Genomic DNA, 25,328 nt, shown 5'->3' with positions numbered 1-25,328 from the left:
AAGCCTTGTTTGGAAGCACTCCTTGTGAGGCAGGTTAGGCTGAGAGGCCTGATTCATGGCTGAATCCAGCTCACTCTACTCCAGGTCTGATTTTATCCACTACATAACCCGGTGGGCAGGGGAGCCCTCAGGAAACCAGTGCCACATCCTTGGCGCTCTTGGCATACAGCAGTGCACTCTCCATAGTAATTCATTGGCTCCTAGAGTTGGCTTGAGTTTTCCCTCAGTCAGGACATTCCCCCTTCCTCTAGGCCCAGCCCAGCACTAGGGCTTGTTCTGCTGGGCATATTCCTCAGCAGCATGAGGGAAGTGTGCATGCAATACCCTCATCCCAGGTAGGTTTTAGGGAAGGGTGGAAGGAAGCAAGGAGTCATTTACAACCACCCAACATTTTGGGCAATGTTTGGGAATCTCGACTGTTGGCAAGGTTTCTCTCCTCCCAGACTGCTCCTTCTTTCATGCCATGTTGGCACGCACCCCTTTGGAGATGACAGATCGTAGCAGGAGAATGTGGGCTGTAAAGCAATCAAAATGAAGTTGTCGTTAACAGGCAGTTTATTGTGCTCACGTGAAAGGTGAAAATAAACAAATCAATTAACACATGGACAGAGCAGTATCTAAATGTAACATCTGAATTCCACACAAACACACCACAGCAGCAGTGTTTGTTCCCACTCTCTTCATGTTCAGCTGTTCTCATTCAGAGGAACTGGTGAGTTAATTGTGCAAACCAGAAACCCATGTTCTGTTGCAGGGTCTGCACCTTGAAGTGGACCTGACTACATGTCAAGCTTTTTCTGGGTAAAATGTGGAAAAAGATGTGGCAGCGATGTGGCAGTGTTTATTTTCTTGCTACAGTGAGGAAGAAGGCAAAAGCGTCCTAAGGTGACCTTCCTGAGGTGACCTTCTCAGTTATAGAGGTGACAGGAAATGGATCTCCCGAAAAGTGCACATTGGAGTGCTGTGGAAGGCTACATTAAGGCTTGGTGTAAAGGGAATTTACTCAGGTGTCTAAGCACCAGTGGGATGTGCCAAACCACCCTGAGCCTTCTAAGCAGAAGAGTGATGATTTGGGAAAGGTTCATCTCTATGTAGTCTCCATCCATTCCCTCCTGCCCTGCAGGAGCTGGACGTCACCTTCTCCCCTCAAGTAACATATGTAGATGAATGAGGCTGGGCTGGTGAGTGAAGAGCAAGAGAGAATCTCTGCTGCAGGAGACAGTCAGAGGATGCTGCTCAAGTCCAGTTTCTTCCCCAGGCACCTGTGCTGCTGGGAAGGGAGCTCCATTGGGTCTCTAAGCCCCAGCTTTAGCAACCCACACTGGATCAGCAGAGCTCCCCTGCCTTGCTCAGCACTCTCAATTGCCCCTTTAACACTGCTCTCGGGGGTGGCCACCTCCCAGGAGGCATTGCCCCACCCGGATGGCTCTTCATGCACTACATGAACCAAAGTGGCTTGTGCCACGTCAACCTTCTCATCACCGGGCAGGCTCTCCCCTTTGCATTAATCTTCTCAACCACTCAAAGTTCAGCCCTCCCTCCCTTCTTGAGAAGATTGTCCTTTGGGCACCAGTTCACTCTTGAGCCTAGCAGGTTACTCTCTGGGAGTAACCTTCTCTCTCCTTCTGCTTGTCTTCTTAAGCACCCCCTGAACTCCAACAGTGGGAGCAGAGTCACGATCTCAAATGAGCTGAGCAGGTAGGACAAGGATGCTCATCGAGTAGGCTGCAGGGTTTTCTGACAAAGTGTGCCTCCCAGTTTCCTGTCCTGTAACAAAGTAGGGAGAAAGGCAATGCTTGGGGTGGACGTGGGGGCAAGCTTAAGGTGCACCACCAAGAATACTTAATCCATTTCTTCTGGGTTCGATTTCCCTTCCTACTGCTGGGCATAGCAATGACTGGGAGGGAAAGGGCAGCCTGAAAGGCAGTGTTACTACAAAATGGCAGTGGAGCAGGTAACAGGGAGAAGTAACAGCCCCAACGTGAACATGGAGGGCTGATCAGACTACTGGTCTGTGGGAAGCAGCATTTAATTGCTTTCACTCTCCCCCAAAGGGAAAGAAAAGCCATGGATCCCTTTGAAAAGCAGCGGTGGCTACCAACACGGGGCCAGTGAAGGAGGGCCTGGTGTTGGCCAGGGAGTACAGGAAGCAGACCACAACAGTCAGAGAGCATCTCCGCTCAGGTTGTTCCGGCTTTTCTTGCGTTTTGTCTTGGCCGAAGGAGAGGAGAAGTCCAAGGATTCAAGGCGGAAGGGGCGCGGCTGGGGCATCTCCACTGTTTGGGCAGGGGAGATGGGTGCCAAGCTGGAAGTCAGGATAGAGGTGCTGTTGTTCAGTAACGGGGGCGAGTTATGGGAAGCTGCCGAGGAAAGAAACAAGAAGAAAATGTTGGGATGCTTGCTCTAATTGCAACCAAAAACCCCTGGAGCCCATCTGAAAACACATGGAGATGGCTTCAGATGGAGCCCATCTGAAAACACTGTAGAAATAGATTTTGAACCTGTGCTTAGCGCATATTGACATATAATAAGTGAGGATGATGACTGAGCTAATGGGATGGAAAGGGTACAGTGACACCTAGGCATGACATAGAAAGCTTATGTGGTATGGTGGCAGGGCGGGCCCAAGACATATGGTTGCCTGAAGCAGAGCCGCAAACCAGGTCAAGGTACATCATACCCAAAGCTGGTCGTGTTATTTTGGCACCTGAGGTGGAAACATTGCATAACCACCTCTCCCGCTCCCTGGCTGTAGAAATACGATAATTAAGTAATTAAAAATGTGCTGCCCTTTCGTGACACTCAAAAACAGCTGCCTGAGATGGCCACCTCATTCTACCTAATGGTAGGGCTGACCCTGCTAAGAGCTCAAGCTATAAATCAAGAAGTCCCCAGTTTAAATCTTGTTGTCATGATCTCACTGGTGGCCTTAGGCAATTTACTGTTCTCTCAGGCTCAGATCCCCATTGGCAAAACAGGGAGAATAATAGTGACCTACCTTACCGGGTAGTTACGATGACATTTGAGAAGCTCTTTGAATCCATTAAATGTGTTATGCAGATGCTAGGTATTATTAAGAAGGCAGCCAGCATATTTTTAGGAGAAGAAGCAAAGAACATATGAAAGGATCTACCTAGACTCTTCATGGGGTCAGCATTGAGAATCTGGCTTGCTCGTTTTGAGCGAAAATAGTTACTGGCAATATTCTCACTGTCACTCTTGCTCAACATCAACTTGTAGCGGTCTTCTTCCTGCTGGGGACAGAACCAAGTGGTCACCAGTTTTTCATCAATTAGCCCAAATAGGACACTGTTTTTCTAATTTTACAGATGAGGGAACTAAGGTTGGGACCGTAGTTAAATTTGAGTTTTCAGCCCCATCTCCTCAGTTCCAACGTTACTATCTTAACTGCTGGACTACACTCTTGTTTCCACACTGTTGCCCAGAAATAAGAAGGTTACAAGGTAATGAGGGGAGGGGGCAGGGGTGAGAAAGAACCTACGGGCAGTGTCCAGACCAAGCTTCAATGTGAGGGTTAAGTACCTGCTTACCTTTATCTCATTGAAAATCTATGGAAAAGAGTTTGACTTCCGATTTAATTTCTGGGAGGTAGTAGCATTGTGGAATATACATACATACACACACATATACATACACACATGAGCATGTGCGCATGCGCACACACACACTTTGGATCCAGATTGGTCAGACATGAAGAACCAGAAAATATTTCCTCTTTACTACAGTGAAAATATTATCATGTATAGTTAGTTGCCACTGGACATTACCCTATTTCTCACTGGGGTGGTAAACGTGTGTCTAGGTTGTATCACATCAGATTGTAGATGGCAGCCCATATAATGGAATTTGTTGTTCAGTCATTAAGTCGTGTCCAACTCTTTGTGACCCCATGGACCATAGCACGCCAGGCCTTCCCATCCTCCACTCTCCCCCGGAGTGTGCTCAAGTTCATATTCATTGCATCGGGGATGCTATCTAGCCATCTCATCCTTTGCCGTCCCCTTCTCCTTTTGCCTTTGATCTTTCCCAGCATCAGGGTCTTTTCCAGGGAGTTTTCTCTTCGCATTTGGTGGCCAAAATATTTGAGCTTCAGCTTCACTATCTGTCCTTCCAATGAGCACTCAGGGCTGATTTCCTTTAGGATGGACTGATTTGACCTCCTTGCAGTCCAGGGGACTCTAAGAGTCTTCTCCAGCACCACGGTTCGAAAGCATCAATTCTTCGGCGCTCAGCCTTCCTTATAGTTCAGCTCTCACAGGCATACATTACTACTGGGAAAACCATAGCTTTGATTAGACGGACCTTTGTCGGCAAGGTGATGTCTCTGCTTCTTACTATGCTGTCTAGGCTTGCCACAGCTTTCCTCCCAAGGAGCAAGCATCTTTTAATTTCATGGCTACAGTCACCGTCTGTGGTGATCTTGGAGCCCAAGAAAATAAAATCTGTCACTGCTTCCATTTCTTCCCCTTCTATATACCAGGAAGCGATGGGGCCAGATGCCATGATCTTCGTTTTTTTTAAGTTGAGTTTCAAACCAGCTTTTGCACTCTCCACTTTCACCCTCAACAAGAGGCTCTTTAGCTCCTCTTTGCTTTCTGCCATTAGGGTGGTATCGTCTGCGTATCTGAGGTTGTTGATAATTCTCCCGGCAATCTTAATTCCGACCTGTGATTCATCCAACCCGGCGTTTCTCATGATGTACTCTGCATATAAGTTAAATAAGCAGGGCGACAGTATGCAGCCTTGTCGTACTCCTTTCCCAATTTTGAACCAATCGGTTGTTCCATGTCTGGTTCTTACTGTTGCTTCTTGACCCTCGTACAGGTTTCTCAGGAGACAGATAAGGTGGTCTGGTACTCCCATCTCTTTAAGAATTTGCCAGAGTTTGTTGTGATCCACACAATCCAAGGCTTTAGCATAGTCAATGAAGCAGAAATAGACATTTTTCTGGAATTCTCTTGCTTTCTCCATGATCCAGCGAATGTTGGCAATTTGATCTCTAGTTCCTCTGCCTCTTCGAAACCCAGCTTGTAGTTCCGGTAGTTCCCAGTTCACATACTGCTGAAGCCTAGCTTGTAGGATTTTGAGCATAACCTTGCTGGCATGTGAAATGAGCGCAATTGTACGGTAGTTTGAACACTCTTTGGCGTTGCCCTTCTTTGGAATTGGAATGTAAACTGACCTTTTCCAGTCTTGTGGCCACTGTTGAGTGTTCCAAATTTGTTGGCATATTGAGTGCAGCACTTTAACAGCATCATCTTTTAGGATTTTAAATAGCTCAGCTGGAATACTGTAATCTCCGCTAGCTTTGTTGTTACTAACGCTTCCTAAGGCCCACTTGACTTCACTTTCGAGGATGTCCGGCTCAAGTTCAGTGACCGCACTATCATGGCTATCAGGGACATTCAGATCTTTCCTGTATAGTTCTTCTGTGTATTCTTTCCACCTCTTCTTAATCTCATCTGCTTCTGTTAGGTCCCTGCCTTCTTTGTCCTTTATCATGCCCATCTTTGCACAAAACGTTCCCTTGAGATCTCCGATTTTCTTGAAGAGATCTCTAGTCTTTCCCATTCTGTTGTTTTCCTCAATTTCTTTGCATTGTTCATTTAAGAAGGCCTTCTTGTCTCTCCTTGCTATTCTCTGGAACTCTGCATTCAGTTGGGTATATCTTCTCCTTTCTCCCTTGCTTTGCGCTTTCCTTCTTTCCTCAGCTACTTGTAAAGCCTCATCAGACAGCCATTTTGCTATCTTGCTTTTCTTTTTCCTTGGGATGGATTGAGTTGCTGCCTCCTGAACGATGTTACGGACCTCCGTCCATAGTTCCTCAGGCACTCTGTCTATCAGGTCTAATCCCTTAAATCTATTCCTCACCTCCACTGTATATTCATAAGGGATATGATTTCGGTCATACCTGAATGGTTTAGCGGTTTTCCCTACGTTCTTCCATTTAAGCCGAAATTTTGCAACAAGACGCTCATGATGCTCCTCCATAAATAAATCCCTCCACATAGAAAACTAGCATGTCAGGGAGAAGACAAGGCTTAGAATGCTAGTCATGCATGTTTTCTATGTGCAGGGATACTTTTTGTATGGAGCAACACTCAGTCATGGGAGCGCCTACTTACAATTTGAAGTGGTTCAACCCAGGCATAGGATTGCCACCTCACAGGGCCAGGCCAAGACATTTTGGGGCCCGAGGCAAAGAACAAAATGGCACCACCTCCCCACTCCACAAACAGAATCCAACTGGACTGGCAGTTAACAGAATAGTGACCTCTACTGCACCTGAAGCAGCAAGCTAGTTTAGAGAGCCGAGGCCAGGCCAGGTGGCATACATAGTTCTGCCTTCCTGTGCTGCCCCCTAAAATATGCCACCTGAGACTGTTGCTTCGCCCTATCTGATGGTAGAGCTGTCCCTGTGGCTCAATGCTAAGGAACCAGGCTGTTGTAAAGGCCAGTAATGGTACAATTGGAGTCTACAAGGAACAGGAGAATCCTGGAAGGCAGAGCTACATAATGATAATTAGTGGAGGAACTAGAATTCACCAAGACTGTGATTGCTCACAATTGGTAGGATGGTTCTAGTTCTGAGCACCGACTTAGGACTGATTCACAGACTGCACTCTCAAGGAGGGGATGTACGGAGTGGGGCCAGTCCCTCACTGCCGCTGTCACTGCTGCTGCATCTGGGCTGCTGGAAGGAGGCAGCTGTTGTACCCTCTCAGCTGCCATGAACAAGAGACAACAGTGATCGGTCCCAGCACTCAGTTCCCCCACTAATATCTTTGTCCAGTGATCAAGGCAAGAGGGTGGGAGGTGGCAGTGGGGCAGGGGAGTCACAGTTTTCCTCACTGTGGGAAGTTCAAGTAAATCCTCCAAGGTTCAACTCTGACTTTAACAAGTGCAGGCTCCTATCTCTTATGAAGAAAAGCTGTGAAGTATAAAGTGAAGGAGGGGAAGTCGTAGTCCAGGTCTTTGCCCTTTGCCAGTGAGGTCACACAACAAGATATAACGTTATCTGCAAAATTGGGACTACTGTCTCTTTATATAGCCCCTAATAGACAAATAAGACATGAAGAGTTCCTGATTTTCTTCTGGACAGCAGCTAACTGGAAATCAGCAAATGAACCTTCTCTTAGCCTACGGAAACAGAACATTTGGGCGCTTGCACTAATGGAGAAACTCACTAAACATCTTCAAGTGCAAAGAGGCCAAGTAGAAAGTGACACTTTTTATGGAATATGGCATCCATTTATTGAATTCGCTACTACTGAGAAGAACACACAACAACCTCCTAAGATACATGGCACTCTATGGTGTGATCTGTTAGGATGATGAGTGATAACTTTATCAAATACTTTTTCTTGTACCAAATAAAGATCCTGAGTGATCAGAAAGACTGTAAAGAAATTGACTCACGTGTGGTGTATTTGGATTTGTTACTGATAATTGCTACTTGGAAAAATTCAATGAAAAAGTAAAAAGAAGACACCTGTATGCAACTTATCGTCAGTAAGGTACTGCCAAAGTATCCCTTCCTCAGCTTACCATTGTCACCGTCTCCCCATTCTCTGAGGATGAACTCTTCCGGCCTGCTTTGCTCTGTGACAATGATCCAACTGCTATAAGAAAAACAGCAATAGTGGAGCTCAGTCTCTTTAATTGTGTGCTGCTTCCTCCTAGCCAAAATCACACCATCTGGGCCCACCAAATAGCAGTGGGTCTCCAGCATGTGCATAGCTTTTACTGAGGGCTGGCCAATTTGTGGCTTGCTCTCTAAAAGACATATAAGCAGGGCTGCAACAACTTTAATCAGCAGATTCATCCATTACAGTTGTAGCTGATTAATGGGTGACAGCAAATTTCAGTTGGTGGGTCAGGAGAGATCCTTTATTCAGGATCAGCCAGTTCTGGCAATATTTTCTATGCATAATGAGGGGAATGGCAAAGGGATTAAGCTTGCCACAAGGACTCATGGTTTGACCTCAGACTTCAGCGGTTTAGCCTCTTGCTCAGGGCCAAACAGGACATGAAGTTAAAGACTCTGCATTTAACAAGCAGTTTTTTATAAGTGCAAATAGCATCAACTGGGGTCTGGGGAGAGAGTGATCTTTATCAGGATTGCAGCAAGAGGGGAGGGGAAATTTAACCCTGTCTTTCCCTGCTGCAGGCCTCAGGAAAATCCTTCCTTCAAAGGTACTAAAGCAAATAACTTCAGGCTGCGGTCCTATACATACTTATTGAAAACACAGCACGGGCACGTGTAGGATCACGCCGTGAAGCAAGGGATTTTCCTCAGGACCACAGCAGTGGCAGAAAGGGTTAAATTGCCTCTGCATGCCTGCTATGATCCAGATCCTGATCCTGATCAGCACCACTTCCCCTGGGCCCACATCTGGCCCTCAGTACCTGCACAGGAAGGAGTTATATCTTACGGTGAGACGGCACAAGTAAGAGCTGTTCTCAGCTCTTTTCTTGCCATTCTAAAATGTAAACCATTCCCCTTTTCCAGTATGTTCTTCCAGTCTCAGTATCTTTCTCTTTTTGCGAAGGAGAATGACTGAAAGGCAGGCATCAACACAGGGGCTTCCAGACAGAGGGCTCCTAGCGATACTAATTATTAGATGGCATTATGCAGCTATTCCATCTTTGCCTTCTTAGGGTGCAATCCTATCAAGATAGATGGTCACCTCTGAACTCAGAGCTGACCGCCTATCCAAAGCAAGGCAGGAGAGTCACAGGGGGGATTGTTCCCTCCGCACCTCTCCTGCCCTGCTATTTGCTGCTAGACAGCCATTTTCGGCCAGGAGAGGAGGCTGCTGTACGAAACACTGGATGTGTCGCACATGCAGCTCCACTCTCTCCACCCTGGAATGCCCCCTGGAATGCCCCTTTTCAGTCGCTCCGTGCTCCTCTTCCGAGAGCGGAGAATGGGGCTTCTCCGTGCTGCCTCTGAGGCAGTGTGGATGTCAGGGGAGGTCAGTTTTCCAGGAACCAACCTTGGTTCCCGGAAAACAGCATATCCTATGGCCCTCTAGACAGTGTCTAGTGGCCATAGCGGCCATAGGATTGCTCCCTTAATGGATTTTCTTAATGGGAGAAGTGGTAGGAAAAGACTGGATGGTTACCAGTGGAAGACACCAACATTTGGACCCCGGTAAAATTCTGTTTTTAAAAATTAATTTTTTTTTAAAAAGCAGGTAAAATTCCTGTTTTAAGGACAGGAAGGCCTGTTGTGCTATGGTCCATGGGGTCACGAAGAGTCGGACATGACTTAACGACTGAATAACAACAACAAAATTCTGTAAATGAGGCAGGGTAATGATGCCATAAAAGCCTTGTCTGGAAATATCCTAAAGCTATTTTGAAAACACACAGGAAGGACAGCAATCCTTCTACACTAGAGATCAGCTAAAGGAGAGGCTTGAGACCTCTTTAAAACCTCACCAAATGCTTCCAGGCTCTGCATTATTAAGCACCACCACCCTGAGCTTCCAGGCTCTGTCCCCAGAACTGTAGAGGGGGTGTGAGTCTCAGGAGACCCGGGAACCCAGAAGAGTGAGTAAGAGCCAAACTAGACATGTGGGGCAATCACACGTATCATAAGCACATGGCTGCTCACCCACATAAAGTGGGTGCAGGGTACTTCTTGCACCAAAAAGGAGCATGCAGGGGAGGGGAGAGAACCCCACCTTAGCTTGCTGTGCTCCATGGCTTTTAAGCAGTCCCACCCCCACCCCACCCCGACTCTGATACCAGAAGTGAGCTGAGCAGGGAGAAAACTGCTTAATTCAGCAGAACATAATGAGGTAAGTGGGGGTGGGGGTGGTCAGGTTTTGCTTCCCTCCTCTGTGCATGCCTATTTGGGTAAGAAGTAGGCCTCAACCCTACAACACCTCTTGTTTGGCCCCACATCCATCAGCCTGAAATCTGCTCCTGATTTCACTTGCACATAAAGGTGAGATGAGAGAAGTGTCATCTGAACAGCCCCAGAATGGGAGGGACTGAGAAGGAAATAAAGACAGTCAAGGCATCCGTAGCAAGCTAGTAAACCAGTGAGCAGAAGCCACACAGACATTTGGGGAGAACATTTTTGCTCAGCTCTTTGTGAAAAGCAGCCTCAAAGCCCGTGGTCCCCCAAGCTGCAAATTTATGAGGGGCTTGCGACAGTGCGTCAAGACTCTCACACTGGCGCACCTCACATGTGTTCTGCTTTGGGTTTCTGTAAGTTGGTGGAGTCAGTGAATAACTAGCAAGTTCTTTCTTGGCAGATGCTGGGCATCTGGAGCAATGCTATCTGGATGGCAACGTGGTGAATCAGTGGAGCTCTTCTTACCTGCAGGGAGGCTGGTCTTTTGAGTGACAGGCTCTGGGATTTTCCAGCAGCCCAACTCCTCATCCCAGGTGGACTCCCGCTTGATTTTATCAAAATTGGTGTAATTGCAGTCCCGCCGTATGAGGGGTTGCACCTGGTCCAGGAGCTGCTGATAGAGCAAGAGTTCCCGCTCTTGGCGACGGATGGTGGCCAAATAATCGATCTTCTCCAGTTCAAATTCGGACTGAAGGTCTTTGATTTCGGTCTCAGCAACCCGCAGCTGGGAAAGACAGCACTAGTATGAAAACAAGAGCTAAGAGAATTGCTAAGAGTCATTTTTCTATTTCATAGCAATTCTATATCTCTAAACAATGACAGCCAGGCTCCTTGAAGAAAACGTTGGGATGCAGACTATGGAAGTTCATGAGTCCTTATATGAGCCCATCATGGGGCTGGCTCACACAAGCGTGAACATCACATGCCGAATTGTGCATTTGGTGAGGGGCTACTGAACATGTGAACTGACTCCTTAACAACTGCAGTCATCAAGGGATGAACACACATGTGTAAACCGCCCCTTAGACATGCAGAATTTTATTTTCTTTGCAACAGCCATGGATGGACTCATGGTTACGTTCTCCCCCTTTTTGATCACAATTATTATGTTATAATATCTCATAGCAATTATAGCCTGCTGCTATTATTGCTCAGAAGCTGAAGCTTGCAAGGCTGGGCTGGTACTTACTATGTGATCCAGCAAACCCATGTACATGGAAGAGTCAGGCATTCCCAGAACTGTGTGGAACCCTGAACTCTGGGGCTCAGTTGTAAGTGGCAAACCTACCACTGCATGGATGTCTGAATCAGGAGGTTCTAACATGGATCAGGAGGTTCTGATCAGGAGGTTCTAACTCTGTCCCTGCATCTTCTTGTTACCATTTGCACTTGGGCAGAAATTACCCCAGTACAAAATACACGCACACCACATCAACTGTGAAAGGTGCATGGATGCATGATTTGTCACTTGACCACTTAAAGCAGAGATGTCTTCAGCCTTTCCAAGACCCACTGACGTCATCCCGCCCTGCCTATTTTTTCTTCCTCCGTGCTGAGAGAGGCATGGAGCTCTGTGCCTCTCCCAACATGAAGAAAGGGATGTGGCCGGAGCTAGCAGGAGCAGCTCCTCCCATCACCAGCCAAAAGCCAGGCACCTCCATCGTGTGCCTCTCACCATCCCCACTGGAGGCAGCAAGAGGCGTGCAAAGGAAGGCTCAGCCAGTGCTCAGAAGAGCAGCCACTCCTCCCAGTGCTGGCCCACGGCTCACATCCCCACTGTTATCTCCAATCTCAGATTAGAGATAACAGTGGGGATTTCTCCAGGGGGTGGGGCTTGGAGGCCAAGCCCTGCCCTCTGGAGGAACCCAAGGAAGCTCTAGGGGCCGGATGCAGAACCTCCACCAACCAGATTAGGTCTGCGGGCCAGAGGGTCTGCATCCCTGCCCTAGACCCACCTTTCAAACCAAACTGCAATGTGAGACCTGCCCATATATTAGCCTTCCTGAACCTAGTGCCCTCTGGATATGATGGATTACAACAATGGTGGTGCCATTGTTAGGGATTATGAGAGTTGTAGTACAACACATCTACAAAGCATTAGGTTGGGGAAGGTTGCCATATAGGTATGTCTTTTTCTTAACTCTCACGCAGGGATGGGCTGACCTCAGTCTTCCATGGCCTACTTTTTTCTTGTCTAGGCAACCTGTAGTCCACTGTTGTGCTTTAATTTATAAAGCAAGAGGTGTGTACTTAGGATCTCCCAATAGTTAAGGTATAACTGGTCTGTGTTAACTAGTGAACCCGAGTACTGAGCACTCTTGCTCAGAAACATCAGAAGTGCCTTGCTGGATCAGACCCACCTGTCCAGCATGCTTTGCAAGAACCCCAGTAAACATTAGGTGGTCTGCTGGAAACTGGCCACTGACTCAAGGATGACCTTCTCCTCCCCCCTGTCTTGGAGATATGAAGGAGGGCTGGGCTCCTTTACCTTGAATAGTTGTACAGAAGAGGGAAATGCCAGCTGTAGCTGCCCCAGCAGAGATGTGGAAAACTGGCCCTGCGGCAATTCCCTCTTCTATACAGTTATTAAAAGCATTAAAGGAGCGCTGTCCAATCGCTTGCACGACATCTCTCTCCCCCTCTCTCCCTCTCCCCGTTTTTGTTGCCGCTTTCTCCTTCTCCTAAAAATAAATAAAACAAGCATAAAAAGAGAAGAAAGTGGTGGCGATGCCACTGGTGAGACTCACGTTAGTTTGGGTGCCACAACCGTGTGGGTTCCCCTGATCCCCATGTGGAAAAGGAATGCCTGAGGGGTCACAGAAAGAGGGGCCTGATCCTTTCTCAGTGACGGCACTTCCATGCATTGTATGGGGTCAAAAGATAAATAATGCATAGATGCGCTCTGCTTTTGCAGCTGATGTGGTGTGCCAAGAGTTTGCGCTCAGGCCCCTGTGGCTGTGGGAACCTGCCCTTACCCAGCACTGTACAAGAGCGGCTTGCTTCAGAGGGGAAAGCAATCACCTTTTCTTTCAACTTCTCCAGCAATTTGCTTTTGGCTCGCACTTCTTCCTGGATGGAGTCATAGACGTTGAGCAGGACCCAGTCGCTGCTATCCTCATCTGATTTCTGCAAAGCTGCCAGCAGCTGCTTCTTCCGCTCATCTGCAATTTTCTTTCGTCGCTTATGCTTTTCCTTCAGATCTTTGTTCTTGGCCTGTTCTCCTCCTACCACCTGTTGTTCTAACATCTGCAACCTGGGAGGGTCAAGAGATGTGTCTTAGCTCTAGGCACTGGTTTTCAAACTTTCTAAACTCAGGGACCCCTTTCACCACGAACGTGTCTGCTGAGGCGTCTGGAACCACCATACTTTGCAAAGGATTCTGGGGCGCTGGCCAGTCCTGTTGGGCTTCACTGTTGCTCCACATGAATTGAGAATGCACCACTGAACACAGCCAGCACACTGCAGGGGAAAACTGGCGGTGATATGCGAGCTGTTCTGCAGTTTCAAGGAAGCTTGTCCACTATTCCTGATCTGGTGACTGAGGGCCCCCGATAATCTTCTAAGGACCCCCAGGAATACAGTTTGAAAACCAATGTGTGAGTGCAGGGATGGGCAAGCTTTTTCTGTCAAGGGCCACGTTCCCTCAGGAGTAATCTATGTGTGTGTTGGGGTGGGGGCATATTGGCAGAAGATGGAGCCAAAGCCACCGGTGGGCAGGGGCAGTGCCAAAAGTAGGTGGGGCCACCCCCTTTTCTCTCCCTCTCTTTCTACCACCTCCCTTTCTCTCTCTCAGCTATGAGGGACCTAGGAAGCAGGAAGTGAGTGTCAACAGGGAGATCGCACTTAAGTGTCTGAGGCAACTGAGCCAGGGAAGATTCCTCTGGACCATAGTTGGTTGCCTGGAAGTTGAGCCTTGGAAGACCTTATGCCAGCCCCACAAGCACTGTTGCAGTTCTCCCCACACACAGTGAAGGCAGAGGCAGACTCTTCACAGCTCACGTACATCTATGCACAAAGAATTACATGTGATATAGAACCTGGATTGCTGAGAATCCTGGCGTTTGTTTTAAAAAATGAGGGATGTTCTCAGTCGTTACAGTTGTGGAGATAATGTGGGGGAAACATACAGGCAAGCGATGACCAAGGATCTGCAGAGGCCCAGTAAGAATGAAGCTCCACAGTGCTGGGGAACACTCCACATTCATGGAGAGTGTGTGCAACAGAACGTTCCCCAACACTGAGGAGAAATGGGACAGTGTCTGCTTAGGCACTGGTGCCCCTGCATGGACATTGGAGCTACTGAGTGTGGAGGCATATGTCTGTGGAGGACTCTGGTGTTCAGAAGGTGGAGCTTCTTTGGCCTAAATGGCAGCCCTTTCTCCTTCCTATTCTCTACCCAACTGCACCTCATTTGCCCACTCTGTCCCTTCCATCCAGTCATTTCCTGATCAAAAATACTAAATTCAAACACCGAGGCACAACTTCAGGACAAACTATGCAAATGTAAGGTTAGGCCAAGAACCACATTTGCACAGATGTATTTGATTTGTATAATTTATTTTCAGCCTAACATTTTATGGGTGCATAATGTGGCATTTAAAAAGGGCGGCGCTGAGTAGGCATGGCTTTCTATTTTTTGTACACCAGTGCATGTATTATGGAGGTTCAAAAACTAGAATCCTGCAGATTGGTTTCTTGGCTGCACAATCCCAACGGCTCCCCACCCCACCCCCAGATGTCACATTCATCACTGACCTGGCAAGCACTTCCTGCTGGTTCACAGCCAGAGGGGGTTCCTCAGCCTCCTCGGTCCCGGGTGTCCCCGGCCTGAGCACTTTCTCCAAATGCTGGCCCATGGGAAGAGCAGGAGACTCGGCTGGGTCAGACTCCTGAGTAGGAGAGGAAATTGGAGGCAGCCGGTTTGGACAGACATGACATCTGGACCGATGGATACTAGGCCGATTCACAGAAAACTTTCTAAAGTGTAAAGCCCTGTATTTTGCCAGTCTCCCAGGAGGGACTGGGAGAAAAGGAACCAAGACTGCCCCATCCACTGGACATACAGGCTTATGTCTAAGCCCAAAGCCTGCTGGAGCCTTGTACATCCAGTGGCTGGTTGCTATTGCTATTGGTTTGACTGCCGCCATACTTCAGTCCCAGCCAACCAGCTGCTGTGCAAGGTTCTGGGAGAGGAAAGGGAGAGAAAACAGTTTGCTCCCAAGGCATGTCCTGCGGTTGCTAGGCAACCACGGAGCGCGCTTCTGCACCAAACCAGAAAAACAATCGAGCTGCTGACCTCACAATGCCCACTTAAAGTCTGAGTAATATAGGATTTCAGAGATGTGGAAATCCTTCTGTCCCCACTTGTTGTGCACAACACACACATCCCCCACTGCCACAAACTAGTTAAGTTCACAGCCACTGTTATATCTGAGAACACTGTTCCATGATGATATACTACAACAAGCAGACTGAAATTAATGAAACCATTCAGGATGACAATGCCATGTGCAGTGTAACCCTATGCACGTGTACTCAGAAGCAAGCCCTCGCTTATTTCAGTGGGACCTATTCCCTAGTAAGTGTCACAAGATTGCCACCAACATGAGCACCAATATGCACACTTAGGGAGTAAGTCCCACTTATGTCAGTAGGACATACTTCTTAGGATTGTACCGTAAAGCTGCAGTCCTAAACCCACTAACCCAGAGAGTACGTCCCATTGAACTTAGTGCAACTAACTTCTGAATCAACATACACTGGATCGTGCTGTAAATCTGGTTTTCAGAAGTGCTTTAATCTGGAGAAATACCTATCAAGTTCAAGTATGGTTTCCCCACCACCAAAGTTATCTTACAGAGCTATCAGTGTTTAAAAGTATTAGGATGGGACAGTCTTGGTTCCATTGTATATAATTTAGGAAGCCTTACACAGTGTCCACTAAAGTCAATTTCATCCAATATTAAACATAACAGCGTGTAAATCCAAAATCAGCTGACTTTTGCCCAACTCTGCTTTTAATAAAGGGGGGCAAGCATGGAATTCAGAAGCAGTCTAAATATGGTCCTTAAGAATACGGTTTGTTCCCAGTCCTCAGATGTCATCAGTACTCTGGGCCTCTAGTTAATTAGATCAGCCTTCCCAACCTGGTGCCCTCCAGATGTTTTGGACTTCAACTCCCATCAAGCCCAGCCATCATGGTCAATAGTCAGGAATGCTGGGAGTTGTTGTGCATGACACACACACTCCCCCACCCCCAACACATCTGGAGGGTACTAGGTTGAGGAAGGAAGATTTAGGTAAGGAAGATGCAGATTATTTTCATAGCGTATTTTATTTCTAATACTGAAGGGGGCTGTCTTAGTCTATGAAGAAAACCACTGAAGAAGAATCCTGTGACACCTAAAAGACTAACCAATATATTTATTACTACTGCAACTACTTCTGCTACTACTACTACTGGTAGTAATAGTAGCAGGGGCCGACATTGTTGGGTACCTCCTAAGGCCCATGCCTCAACAAGGTGCATACTATGGATCTGTTTATGCTTCATGGGGAGAGGATTTGGATTTAATAATAATAACAGTAATAGTAATAATAATAATAATAACCTTAACTGCATTTTATAGTCTTCAAAATGCTTCACATTTACTATCTTGGTATAATCCCTATGATAGCTCTGTAACATAGGTCAGCATTGCAATTCCCACCCTCAAAACGGGGAGGCTGAAAGGACAGTAATTTGCCTTGGACCAGATTCAAATCAGGTAAACCAGTCAATCAGTTCAGGATTCGAACCAGGGACTGCCTGATTTGTAACTCAGTCTCTTAACCACTATTCTACACCAGCAGCTTACAGGGATATCTCATAGGGGCACTATGAAAACCTTGAGAAATTGGTCAGCCTGCTCTTATATTCCCCATGGTATGGTGCCATCAGAAATAAAAGAGAGTCCAGCGGCACCTTAAAGATGAACCACTTTATTGTAGCATAAGCTTTCCATTGGAGCCAACTCCAAGTTATTGGAAGGCCACTGGGCAAGGCACTCCCAGTGGCCCACCACCACCACATTGTGCCCACCTCCTCCTTGTTGCTGGTGTTGCTACCCACTCACTCACTCTGGGCCAGAGAGCAGATGGGAGGATGGCAAAAAAGAGACGCAGCAAGCCGGGGATCAGTGGTCCATATTCCATAGCATCCCTGACATTACTAATGATGAAGGACGGTTCCATCGCCCCTCCCGTGCCATTTATGTAGAGCCACTGCTAAGTTTATTTCATCTGTTGACGGAAGTTTAATCTCCAGGATACCTTGGCTGGTGCATCGGTTTCTGCAACAGGGCCTGGAGCCAAGGGGATTTGGTCTGTAACGGCTTTGACTGGCTGGGTGGTTTCTAGAGAAAGTAAAGGAAGTGGAGATAAAACAAGAAGCTTTAGCTAGAAACTATTAGGCTTGGACAGATAGCAATTTCTAATAGAGCTAAAAGTAGTTTGAGAGAGGTTTTGCTGGACAGAGGTATGTCACCAGTGTGGGACGGGGCTTGAAGGGCCAAGTGCGCAGCTTGGGCATTCCCCTAGACTTCTCAGCACTAGCTATGGAGGTGCAGGTGGCGTCGGTGATCTGGAGCACCTTTTATCAGCTCTAGCTGATTTGCTAGCTCTGCCCCTGTTACGGGAAAGTGGACCTTGCCACAGTCATTCATGCCCTGGTTATTTCCAGATGACTACTGTAATGCGCTCTATGTGGGGGGGCTGCCTTTGAAGACAGTTTGGAAGCTTCAGCTGCCCAACCAGCTGTGCCCCCATCTTGTCTGGATTAATTTTAGTTTGTTCACCCTCATCCCATCCAAAACTGTTGCCAGACACTGATTCAGGACTTCCACTGCCTCCCCAGGATTAAAGGATGGAAACTAAAGTTAGTGCCGGATGTCACAGATACATAGGAAGCTGCCTTATACCGAGTCAGACCCTGGGTCCATCTAGCCCAGTATTGTCGACACTGACTGGCAGCAATGGCTCTCCAGGGTTTCAGGCAGGAGTTTTTCCAGCCCTACCTGGAGATGCCGAGGATCGAACCTGGGACCTTCAGCATGCAAAGCAGGTGCTCTGCCAGTGAGCTATGGCCCCTCTATGTCATCCGTAGCATCCCTGACACTCTTTCAACACAGATCTCTGGATGACCTCCCCCAGAAGTTTCATGTAAATGTTAAAAACTGGATGGAGCCTTGCAGCACCCCATTCACCATTAGACCAGGAAATGGAGCAACAGTCTCCCAGCGTCACCTTCTGGGGCCTACGCACCATGAAGAATCAGAGCCACCTCAAAATGGTGCTTCCTCATCCCTTTTTAATCAGGAGGCCCAGAAGGACTTTCCATATACGCCCCTAGTTTAACTCATTTACACTGCCAATTTTCCGCTTCCGCTAGTCATAGGGAGTGGCAAGGATGCCCCACCCAACTTCTGGAAATGTTACTCTGCAGTCCTCTGGCTTCCGAGATGCCATCAGGCATGAGAATCTCAGGATGTAAGAATCTAAATTCTGTGCCCAGGGCCAACTTTCTGCGCATACATAGAACTCTAGCATACATACAGTCTTGTCTATGAGACCTAAAGGTTCTTTACAGAGCCGCTCCACCTATACCTGCTTCCTTCCTGAGGTTCTCTTCCAAAGTGTGGAACTTCAGGTCATAAGCATTCCTTAACACACTGATGTCCTCCTCAAGCCGGACACGAGATTCTTGCTCAGCTTCATAGTCAGCCTTCAGCCGGGCCAGCCTCTCTTCGTACTCCTAAGGAAGTCAAGATAATCAGCTGAGGCAACCTGGTGTGGCAAACATGCCAACTCCAGACCACATCTGCCTGTTCTGGGAGACGTGATTCATTTTTTTGTGGCAAGCAGAGATTTTACTCCCAAGTATTCAAGACAACTGAAATGCGACTGGGGTATGGAACGAACACACACAACATATTTAACTGGAAGGAATTGCCATAGATTTCGGAGGAATTCCTTTCCAAGTTAATGTATTTCAGTTCACAGCCAAAACCAGAGGGGTAAGATCTGGCAATAAAGTCCCTTGGAGACAGGGCTTTTTCAGTGGTGGTGCCCTGTCTTTGGAATGCATCTTCACAGAGGTCTGTTTGGCACTGTTACTTTTCTGTTTCAGGCTCAAAAATTGTTGTCTATTCTTGGGTGTTTTCTGAGTGATTCTGGCAGTGCCGGCTCCAGGTTTCTGAGGGCCCTTGGGCAAGGCCCCCTCAATGGGCCCCCTCCCTCAGTGAGCCGACCTTCTCACCACCACCACCATCATCAGCTGCTGCTGCTCCTCCTCCTCATCGCTGCCATTTGCTTACTTGACAGGGAGAGAGCCAGGGAGCGAGTAGCATCTGATGCTCCTCCTTCACACCACCTCCATTGCTTGGGCCAGAGTGAGAGGCAGGTGAATAAGGTTGCAGTGATGAAGAGGGGCGACATCTCCAGGGGGCTCTTGTCAGTGGGCCCCTGCTGCGGTGTGGGCCCTCAGCAGGTGCCCAACCACCCTACCCCTGACGCCGGCCCAGGATGCTGGTCTTATTTAAAAAAAAAAGAAATCAGAACAGGTACTGGAGGAGAGCCTTATGGTTCAGCTATCCCACTGGATTATTTTAGTAACCATTAAAGGTCAATTGGCAGGCCTGGAACAGGAGGACTGTACAGTCACACACACACACGCGCGCGCACACTCTGCCCCCCCCCCCCCCCCGAGGATATGGCCAACTTACTTCTCGGATTAGCTGCTTTTCCTTCTCAATATCTGCCAGAGATTCAGGATAGGGTTCTGGCTTTATCTCAGGCTGAGCAGCCTCAGAATGTAGCAGGTGAGATAACTCTACTGTGGAAGGAGAGAAAGGGCATAACTTAGAAGGCTGCAGTCTTTGGATGGCTTGGAAACTGGGCCTGATAGCAAAACTGCCCCACTAACTTATGACCCTAATGGTCTGACACAGTCCACATTGACCAAAACTGAGAGATTTTCCAAGCCAAGGTTTATTTCTTTTGTTATTTAACCATGGGAAACATACACTGGTGATTCAGCCGGCTTACAAAGCCTCAACCTGCATATCCATTGTGGGGAAATTACGGGGAAATTTCCAGCACTTAGAATGCAATAGTGAGTTTCTGGGGAAATGCCACTCCCCCCACGCCCCAACACCAAATACCATCACATTTAACAGTGCAAGGTGGGAATGTGGTTGTGCCAGCATCAGGGGCACCTACTGGCTAGTGCCCGTGTTGGCTAGTGCCCATGTTATTATGAGAGATCAGCAATGCATTTCCTACTCACAATGTTGTGTTGTAAAAGTAAATCGTATTTTATTTTAGAATACTTTTTAAAACAGTATTTAGAAGCCCAATACTCTCAGTTCTATTGGTGCAGCATGGAGCACTCATTTAGCCTTTTCAATCTAACTTTTTAAAGGAGCAGACACTAGTAAGGCTACAGTTTCCCTCCTGCAGCAATGCTCTGTCATTTTATGAAGCTTTTGTTCCTCTTCACATCTTCACTGACTTTTTGAAAAGGAACGCATCCACTCTCTGCAGTGCAACTAACCTTGTTGCAAAGGAGGACATCATCCATCCATCACATAGGGAGGGGTTCTAGGCTAAAGCCTTTGTCCCCAATCTGAGAGCTTTCCATGCCTTTTTACCTTTTTCGCAGGAGTCTTCTATCATGTCGACTTCCCATTTATATTCTGTAGTGGTACAGTCCCAGGGGACCTGTACCACATCCTTTAGCTCAATGTGTAGATTGCCCTGGTTTGGTTTAACACCCTGGAATGTTAACATACCCTAATGCTTTTGGACTGATCCTGCTAGTTGCCAGTCTGCTGGTTGGGAAAGGGGAAACCTAAGAACATAAGAACAGCCCTGCTGGATCAAACCAAGGGTCCATCTAGTCCAGCATTCTGTTCACACGGTGGCCAGGCAGCTGCCCACAGGAAACCCACAAGCAGGACACAAGTGCAACAGCAGCCTCCCACCCATGTTCCCCAGCAACTGGTGTACATAGGCTACTGGAGGTAGCACATAGCCATCAGGATTAGTAGCCATTAATAGGCTTCTCATCCAGGAATTTTTCTAACCCCCTTTTAAAGCCATCCAAATTGGTGGCCATCATTATGTCTTGTGGTAGTGAACATCCCCCACACTAGACAAACAGAGGTTCCCATCATTGCTACTGATAGACTAGAGCCTTTCCGCAGCAAATGGGGCAGAAAACATCAGCACTTGCACCTCAGCCAGCGGGAAAGCAGCTGTCTGAAAGGATCCTACCTTGCAAGTTACCGATGTTCATCTGCTGAGCTAGTACGGCCCTCAGTTTCTTGATCTCCTCCTGATACTCCCTCAACAGAGCATCCTTCGGATCCTCATTGATGCGGGGCTTGTTCCGGATGTTCTTGGCTCGGTGGGCGTAGCGCAAGGTGCTGAGGGTCTCATCGTAATTGTTGTCCGCAGGAGACAGGCATGCCACCATGAGCGTCTTGGTGTTGCCTCCGAGCGAGTCCTGCAGCACCCGGGTCAGTTTGGAGTCTCGGTAGGGGACGTGTCTGCATCTCCCATCTGCCAGGGCTGAGATGACGTTGCCCAGCGCTGAGAGGGACAGGTTGATTTTGGTGGCCTCTTTGAGGCGCTCCCCAACAGCTCCAGTTTTGGACTGCCTCTCACTCCCAGCCAGGTCCACCAAGTTGAGCTTTGCAGCCCTCAGGTGATCTTGCCCTCTCTCATCTGCCAGGGAAGAAAGAGTCCAGGCTGAGCTGAGGAAGCTCCCAAACCATCTCAAGCAGCCTTCCCCAACCTGATGCCCTCCAGATATGTTGGACTACAACCCCCATTATCCTCGACCAGCACGGCCATTGGTCATGCTGGCTAGGGATGATGGGACCCAACACATCTGGAGGATACCATGCTGAGGAAGGCTGAAGGAAGATCAAACCAAAGATCCACCAAAGATCAAAAAGCATCCTAGATGGAAGCCACAAACCACCAGTTGAAGACAAATAATTTACATGGTCAAATCATCTAACTTTGGAAGACTCCCTTCCCTCACATGTTTGATTAAAAAAAAAGTCTGAAGTCTGAATTTGACCAATGGGTTCCACTGAAAGAAAGGCCTGCTCCTTCTCATCCACTTTTGAAGTTTTCTCCCTCATTCAAGAGAGACCCCTACGCTATCCTCAGGCGAATGTCTGCCTTGGCACCTCCTCTTGTTGTGGTCTGACACTAAGCATCAGGATCACGTAGGACTCTTGTGGGGGATGGGGACATTTTGAGGCCTGGAGAAGACATAGTCCCCTAGCTGTGCCCAGTCATCATATGTACACGCAGGTCTGGTCTACAAAAGCGCAGAAAGAGGTGGGAATGAAAAGGTGCAGAGGTGGAATGGATTCCTGCACTTCAAACCACAGGTGTGGGGAGATAACGCCTTTGAATGCTCCTCAACATAACGCCCCCCCACCTCCATGTAAGAAGAAAACTAGTACTTCAGGAAGTGAGATTCTAACTCAGTCCTATGCTTGCTGAGCAGGTTTCCCATTTACAAGGAGTTTTTAATATGAGGAGCATTGAGAAATATGATCACCCCACCTGTAGTCTGAAGCGGTATAGCCTGCTTGACCACTCAGCATTCTACCACCTCATCCTGCCACAGGTGCAGACCAGGCCTCAGTTCTGTCTTCAAACACAGCCCTCCCAGGAAGGAAGCAGTTGTTCAGAGTCCAAGACTTGTGACCCAGCAAATTATGGGAGTTGTTATCCAAAATATCTGGAAGGCACAGGGTTACCTCCCTCTGCATTATGCTAATGCCAGAGGCTCTGGGTTACTGGTTAAGATTTATAACCTGCCACATGGCTCCATAAAGCCTTCAACTCTTGCAACGAGCTGTACAACTAGCTGCTTGCTGTGAGAAAATGTCTCAGGACAGCCCTGCTGTCACAACATCATACAGCAGTGAGTTCCACAGATCAGCTGCAGAAAATAACATTATTTTGAGAGGAATTAGACTAGTGTACTTTTGCTGGTTCTGTTTCTGTTTCACCCAGCAAGGAACAGAGGTTGTTGCCACCCTACATTTCATCTCTAGCTGTGCCAGTATCCCATGCTCCAGAAGAAGCAGTGAGAAGCCCAAGACCCCAATGGGAAGGGACCAACTGTTACTTCGAGAATCATTCCTCCCATGAATGCTAACAAATGGTAATAATTTGCCTTTCAGATCCTCCTTCTGTCCACAGAAGTTTATCCAAAAGACACTGAAGTTTGCATCGTGCTCCAGCCCCTGACCTGTCCCATCTAGCCGCCCAGCTATATTCAGCTTTTACCTACGACGTAGATCTCCATGTTGATGGTGAAGATGGAGTGGGAACGGGAAGAATCCTTGTTCATCAGGGTGTAGCCCACAGCACGGTTTCTCCAGCCTGTCTCCATGATGCGCTCACACTGGGCAATGCTGTGCACCGTGTGCAGTGACAGGCCCTTCACATAGACTCCTTTCTCTGGGTGCTCCTTCAGCTGCAACAAGGGCCATTATGGCAAGAGTTACAGGAAAAGCTGCAGAGAAACACCTGAACTAGGAAATAACCAGAATTTCAAGGGCTACTCTGAAGAGAGAAAGCTCATTGTGTCCTGCTACTGAGCAACCCCAAAGGACAAGCCTGGAAGAGGTGCCGGAAACATACCGGGTTCCTCAGTCTCTCCCCATCAGCTATAGTCAGGATGGGCCACATCTGCTCTGCACATCTGTATGCTTGCATGTTCCCCCAGCGTAATTGCACCAGCGTATACATTTGCGGCAGCGATGGAGATTTTGAACAAGAAATCAGCTACCAGTTTGCTCTTGAAATTGTCACCAGATGAGCAAATGTAGATTTTGCCTTTCCCAACAGAATAACAGAGCAAGGGGAAGATTGTCATAAAATGTTTGGGGAGGGGCCATAGCTCACTGGTAGGACACACGCTTTGCGTGCCGAAAGTCCCAGGTCCAACCTCAAGCGTCTACTGAAATAATATCAAGTAGCAGGACTGGGAAAGGCTCCTGCCTGAGACCCTGGAGAGCTCCTGCCTTTTAGAGTAGACCATACCGGGCTAGGAGGACCAACAGTCTGCCTCAGTGTGAGGCAGGCTCATCTGTTCCTATCTACGTTCTCCCGTTGTGATAGGGCAGCCTCCATTCTTGGACATGATAGAACCTAGATGACTGGGTGGTGGGGGGAAGGAACGTGGATTCCTAACTGCAACAACAAGACCAAACAGTTGCATGGTCCCTAGCAGCCACTTGCAAAGGTTTCCAATGGTCAGGGCGAGAGATGTGTTCCCCCATCTTTGTGGCTCTGCAGACCCTGGTCCCAGCTTCTGTGCCATGATCATCTTCTCTGTATCCCTCCATTTTTAGTACCTGTGCTACCAAAGCAAGCACAAACTCGCTTCCCAACTTCTACGCCCCATCTTGAAGTCTCATTCCTCCTTCACCTCTACCACTGTGCTACCTGAAATTAAGACAGAGCATGGGCAGTTTATAAGATTCCCAGGTCTCAAGGTTGGAGCTGAAGTGTCAGGGGTTTAGCTTCCTCCTTCTCAAAATCTTCAGGAGAAGGACTAAAATCTCAGTGTGAGGGAACAGAGTGGGGAGCGGCGGGGGTGGGGGCGTATTTTCTGCTTGGCTGGATGAGAGCTTTGGCTATTTGCTCTTCCCCAACCACGTCCATCAGGCTTCACCCCTGCTCCCACCAGGCTCCACCCCCTGACCTACAAGGCATCCCTTACCTCCCATTCTCCACCCCGTGAGGCTCAGGATCCTAGCCTTTGAGGATCTGACAACTCTACTTAGTCTCACATGATGTCACTACATATTCTGATGCTGAACAAAGTTTATGTCTAAAGGAAGGAGGGCAATGAAACCAGCAGGGCGGGGGGAAGGGCTATGTGCTAATGGTGGCCAGGGGTACAGAATTTCATACCCTGAGTTAACCAGCCCAATCTTTGGCTTCAGGTCTCTAATCACGTTTTCTTGGTAAAACGTGGTTCCTGGCATAGTTCATTTTGCTCACAGTGAGCCATCAGAGTTATGGTTTCTGGAATTTTGGCTTTTTGACTTACTTCAAACTAAGGTCCTGCCCTGCTAGTCTGGTGTCCTCACCTCCAGTTTTTGTTTGTTGTTTGGACCAAGGAGGTCTCTGATGTCTTCATTATAGATCTCCAAGTAGGAAGCTCTCACCAAGAACTTGGAGTTTTCTGCACACTGTAAAACAACAACAAAACAGGTTTCCTAGGTATCCAGGATGATGTACATCTGTCAGGATTATCTGGAGAGACTGTATTTCCTACACTGGATGAACACTTGGACCTCATTCTCATTGCTGGGATAATCTGGGCCTGGTCTGTCTGTACCACTTCAGACTGCAG

The 25,328-nt window shown here is 47.9% G+C and overlaps 1 protein-coding gene across 1 annotated transcript in view; it reads right to left on the bottom strand.

Annotated features, from left to right (window-relative positions):
* Positions 1 to 539: 539 nt before the first annotated feature.
* The window catches only part of KIF17 (kinesin family member 17), a 33,853-nt gene continuing 9,064 nt past the window's right edge, over positions 540 to 25,328 (bottom strand). Inside the window, exons 3-14 of the mRNA XM_084832206.1 lie at positions 25,063 to 25,164; positions 23,249 to 23,438; positions 21,206 to 21,658; positions 19,654 to 19,763; positions 18,536 to 18,683; positions 17,204 to 17,286; positions 14,648 to 14,781; positions 12,914 to 13,145; positions 10,358 to 10,616; positions 7,570 to 7,643; positions 3,134 to 3,254; positions 540 to 2,360 (exon numbers count right to left, since the gene is read on the bottom strand). Of these exons, the coding sequence (XP_084688332.1) occupies positions 2,164 to 2,360; positions 3,134 to 3,254; positions 7,570 to 7,643; positions 10,358 to 10,616; positions 12,914 to 13,145; positions 14,648 to 14,781; positions 17,204 to 17,286; positions 18,536 to 18,683; positions 19,654 to 19,763; positions 21,206 to 21,658; positions 23,249 to 23,438; positions 25,063 to 25,164 (2,103 nt within the window). The 3' untranslated portion in view covers positions 540 to 2,163. The remainder of the gene's footprint in view (positions 2,361 to 3,133; positions 3,255 to 7,569; positions 7,644 to 10,357; positions 10,617 to 12,913; positions 13,146 to 14,647; positions 14,782 to 17,203; positions 17,287 to 18,535; positions 18,684 to 19,653; positions 19,764 to 21,205; positions 21,659 to 23,248; positions 23,439 to 25,062; positions 25,165 to 25,328) is intronic.

The sequence above is a fragment of the Heloderma suspectum genome, chromosome 2 (assembly GCF_057233095.1).
Source record: "Heloderma suspectum isolate Gila_16-S chromosome 2, 16-S_ref, whole genome shotgun sequence".
In the NCBI taxonomy this organism is placed as follows: domain Eukaryota; kingdom Metazoa; phylum Chordata; class Lepidosauria; order Squamata; family Helodermatidae; genus Heloderma; species Heloderma suspectum.
This window is presented reverse-complemented; position numbering and strand designations above follow the sequence as displayed.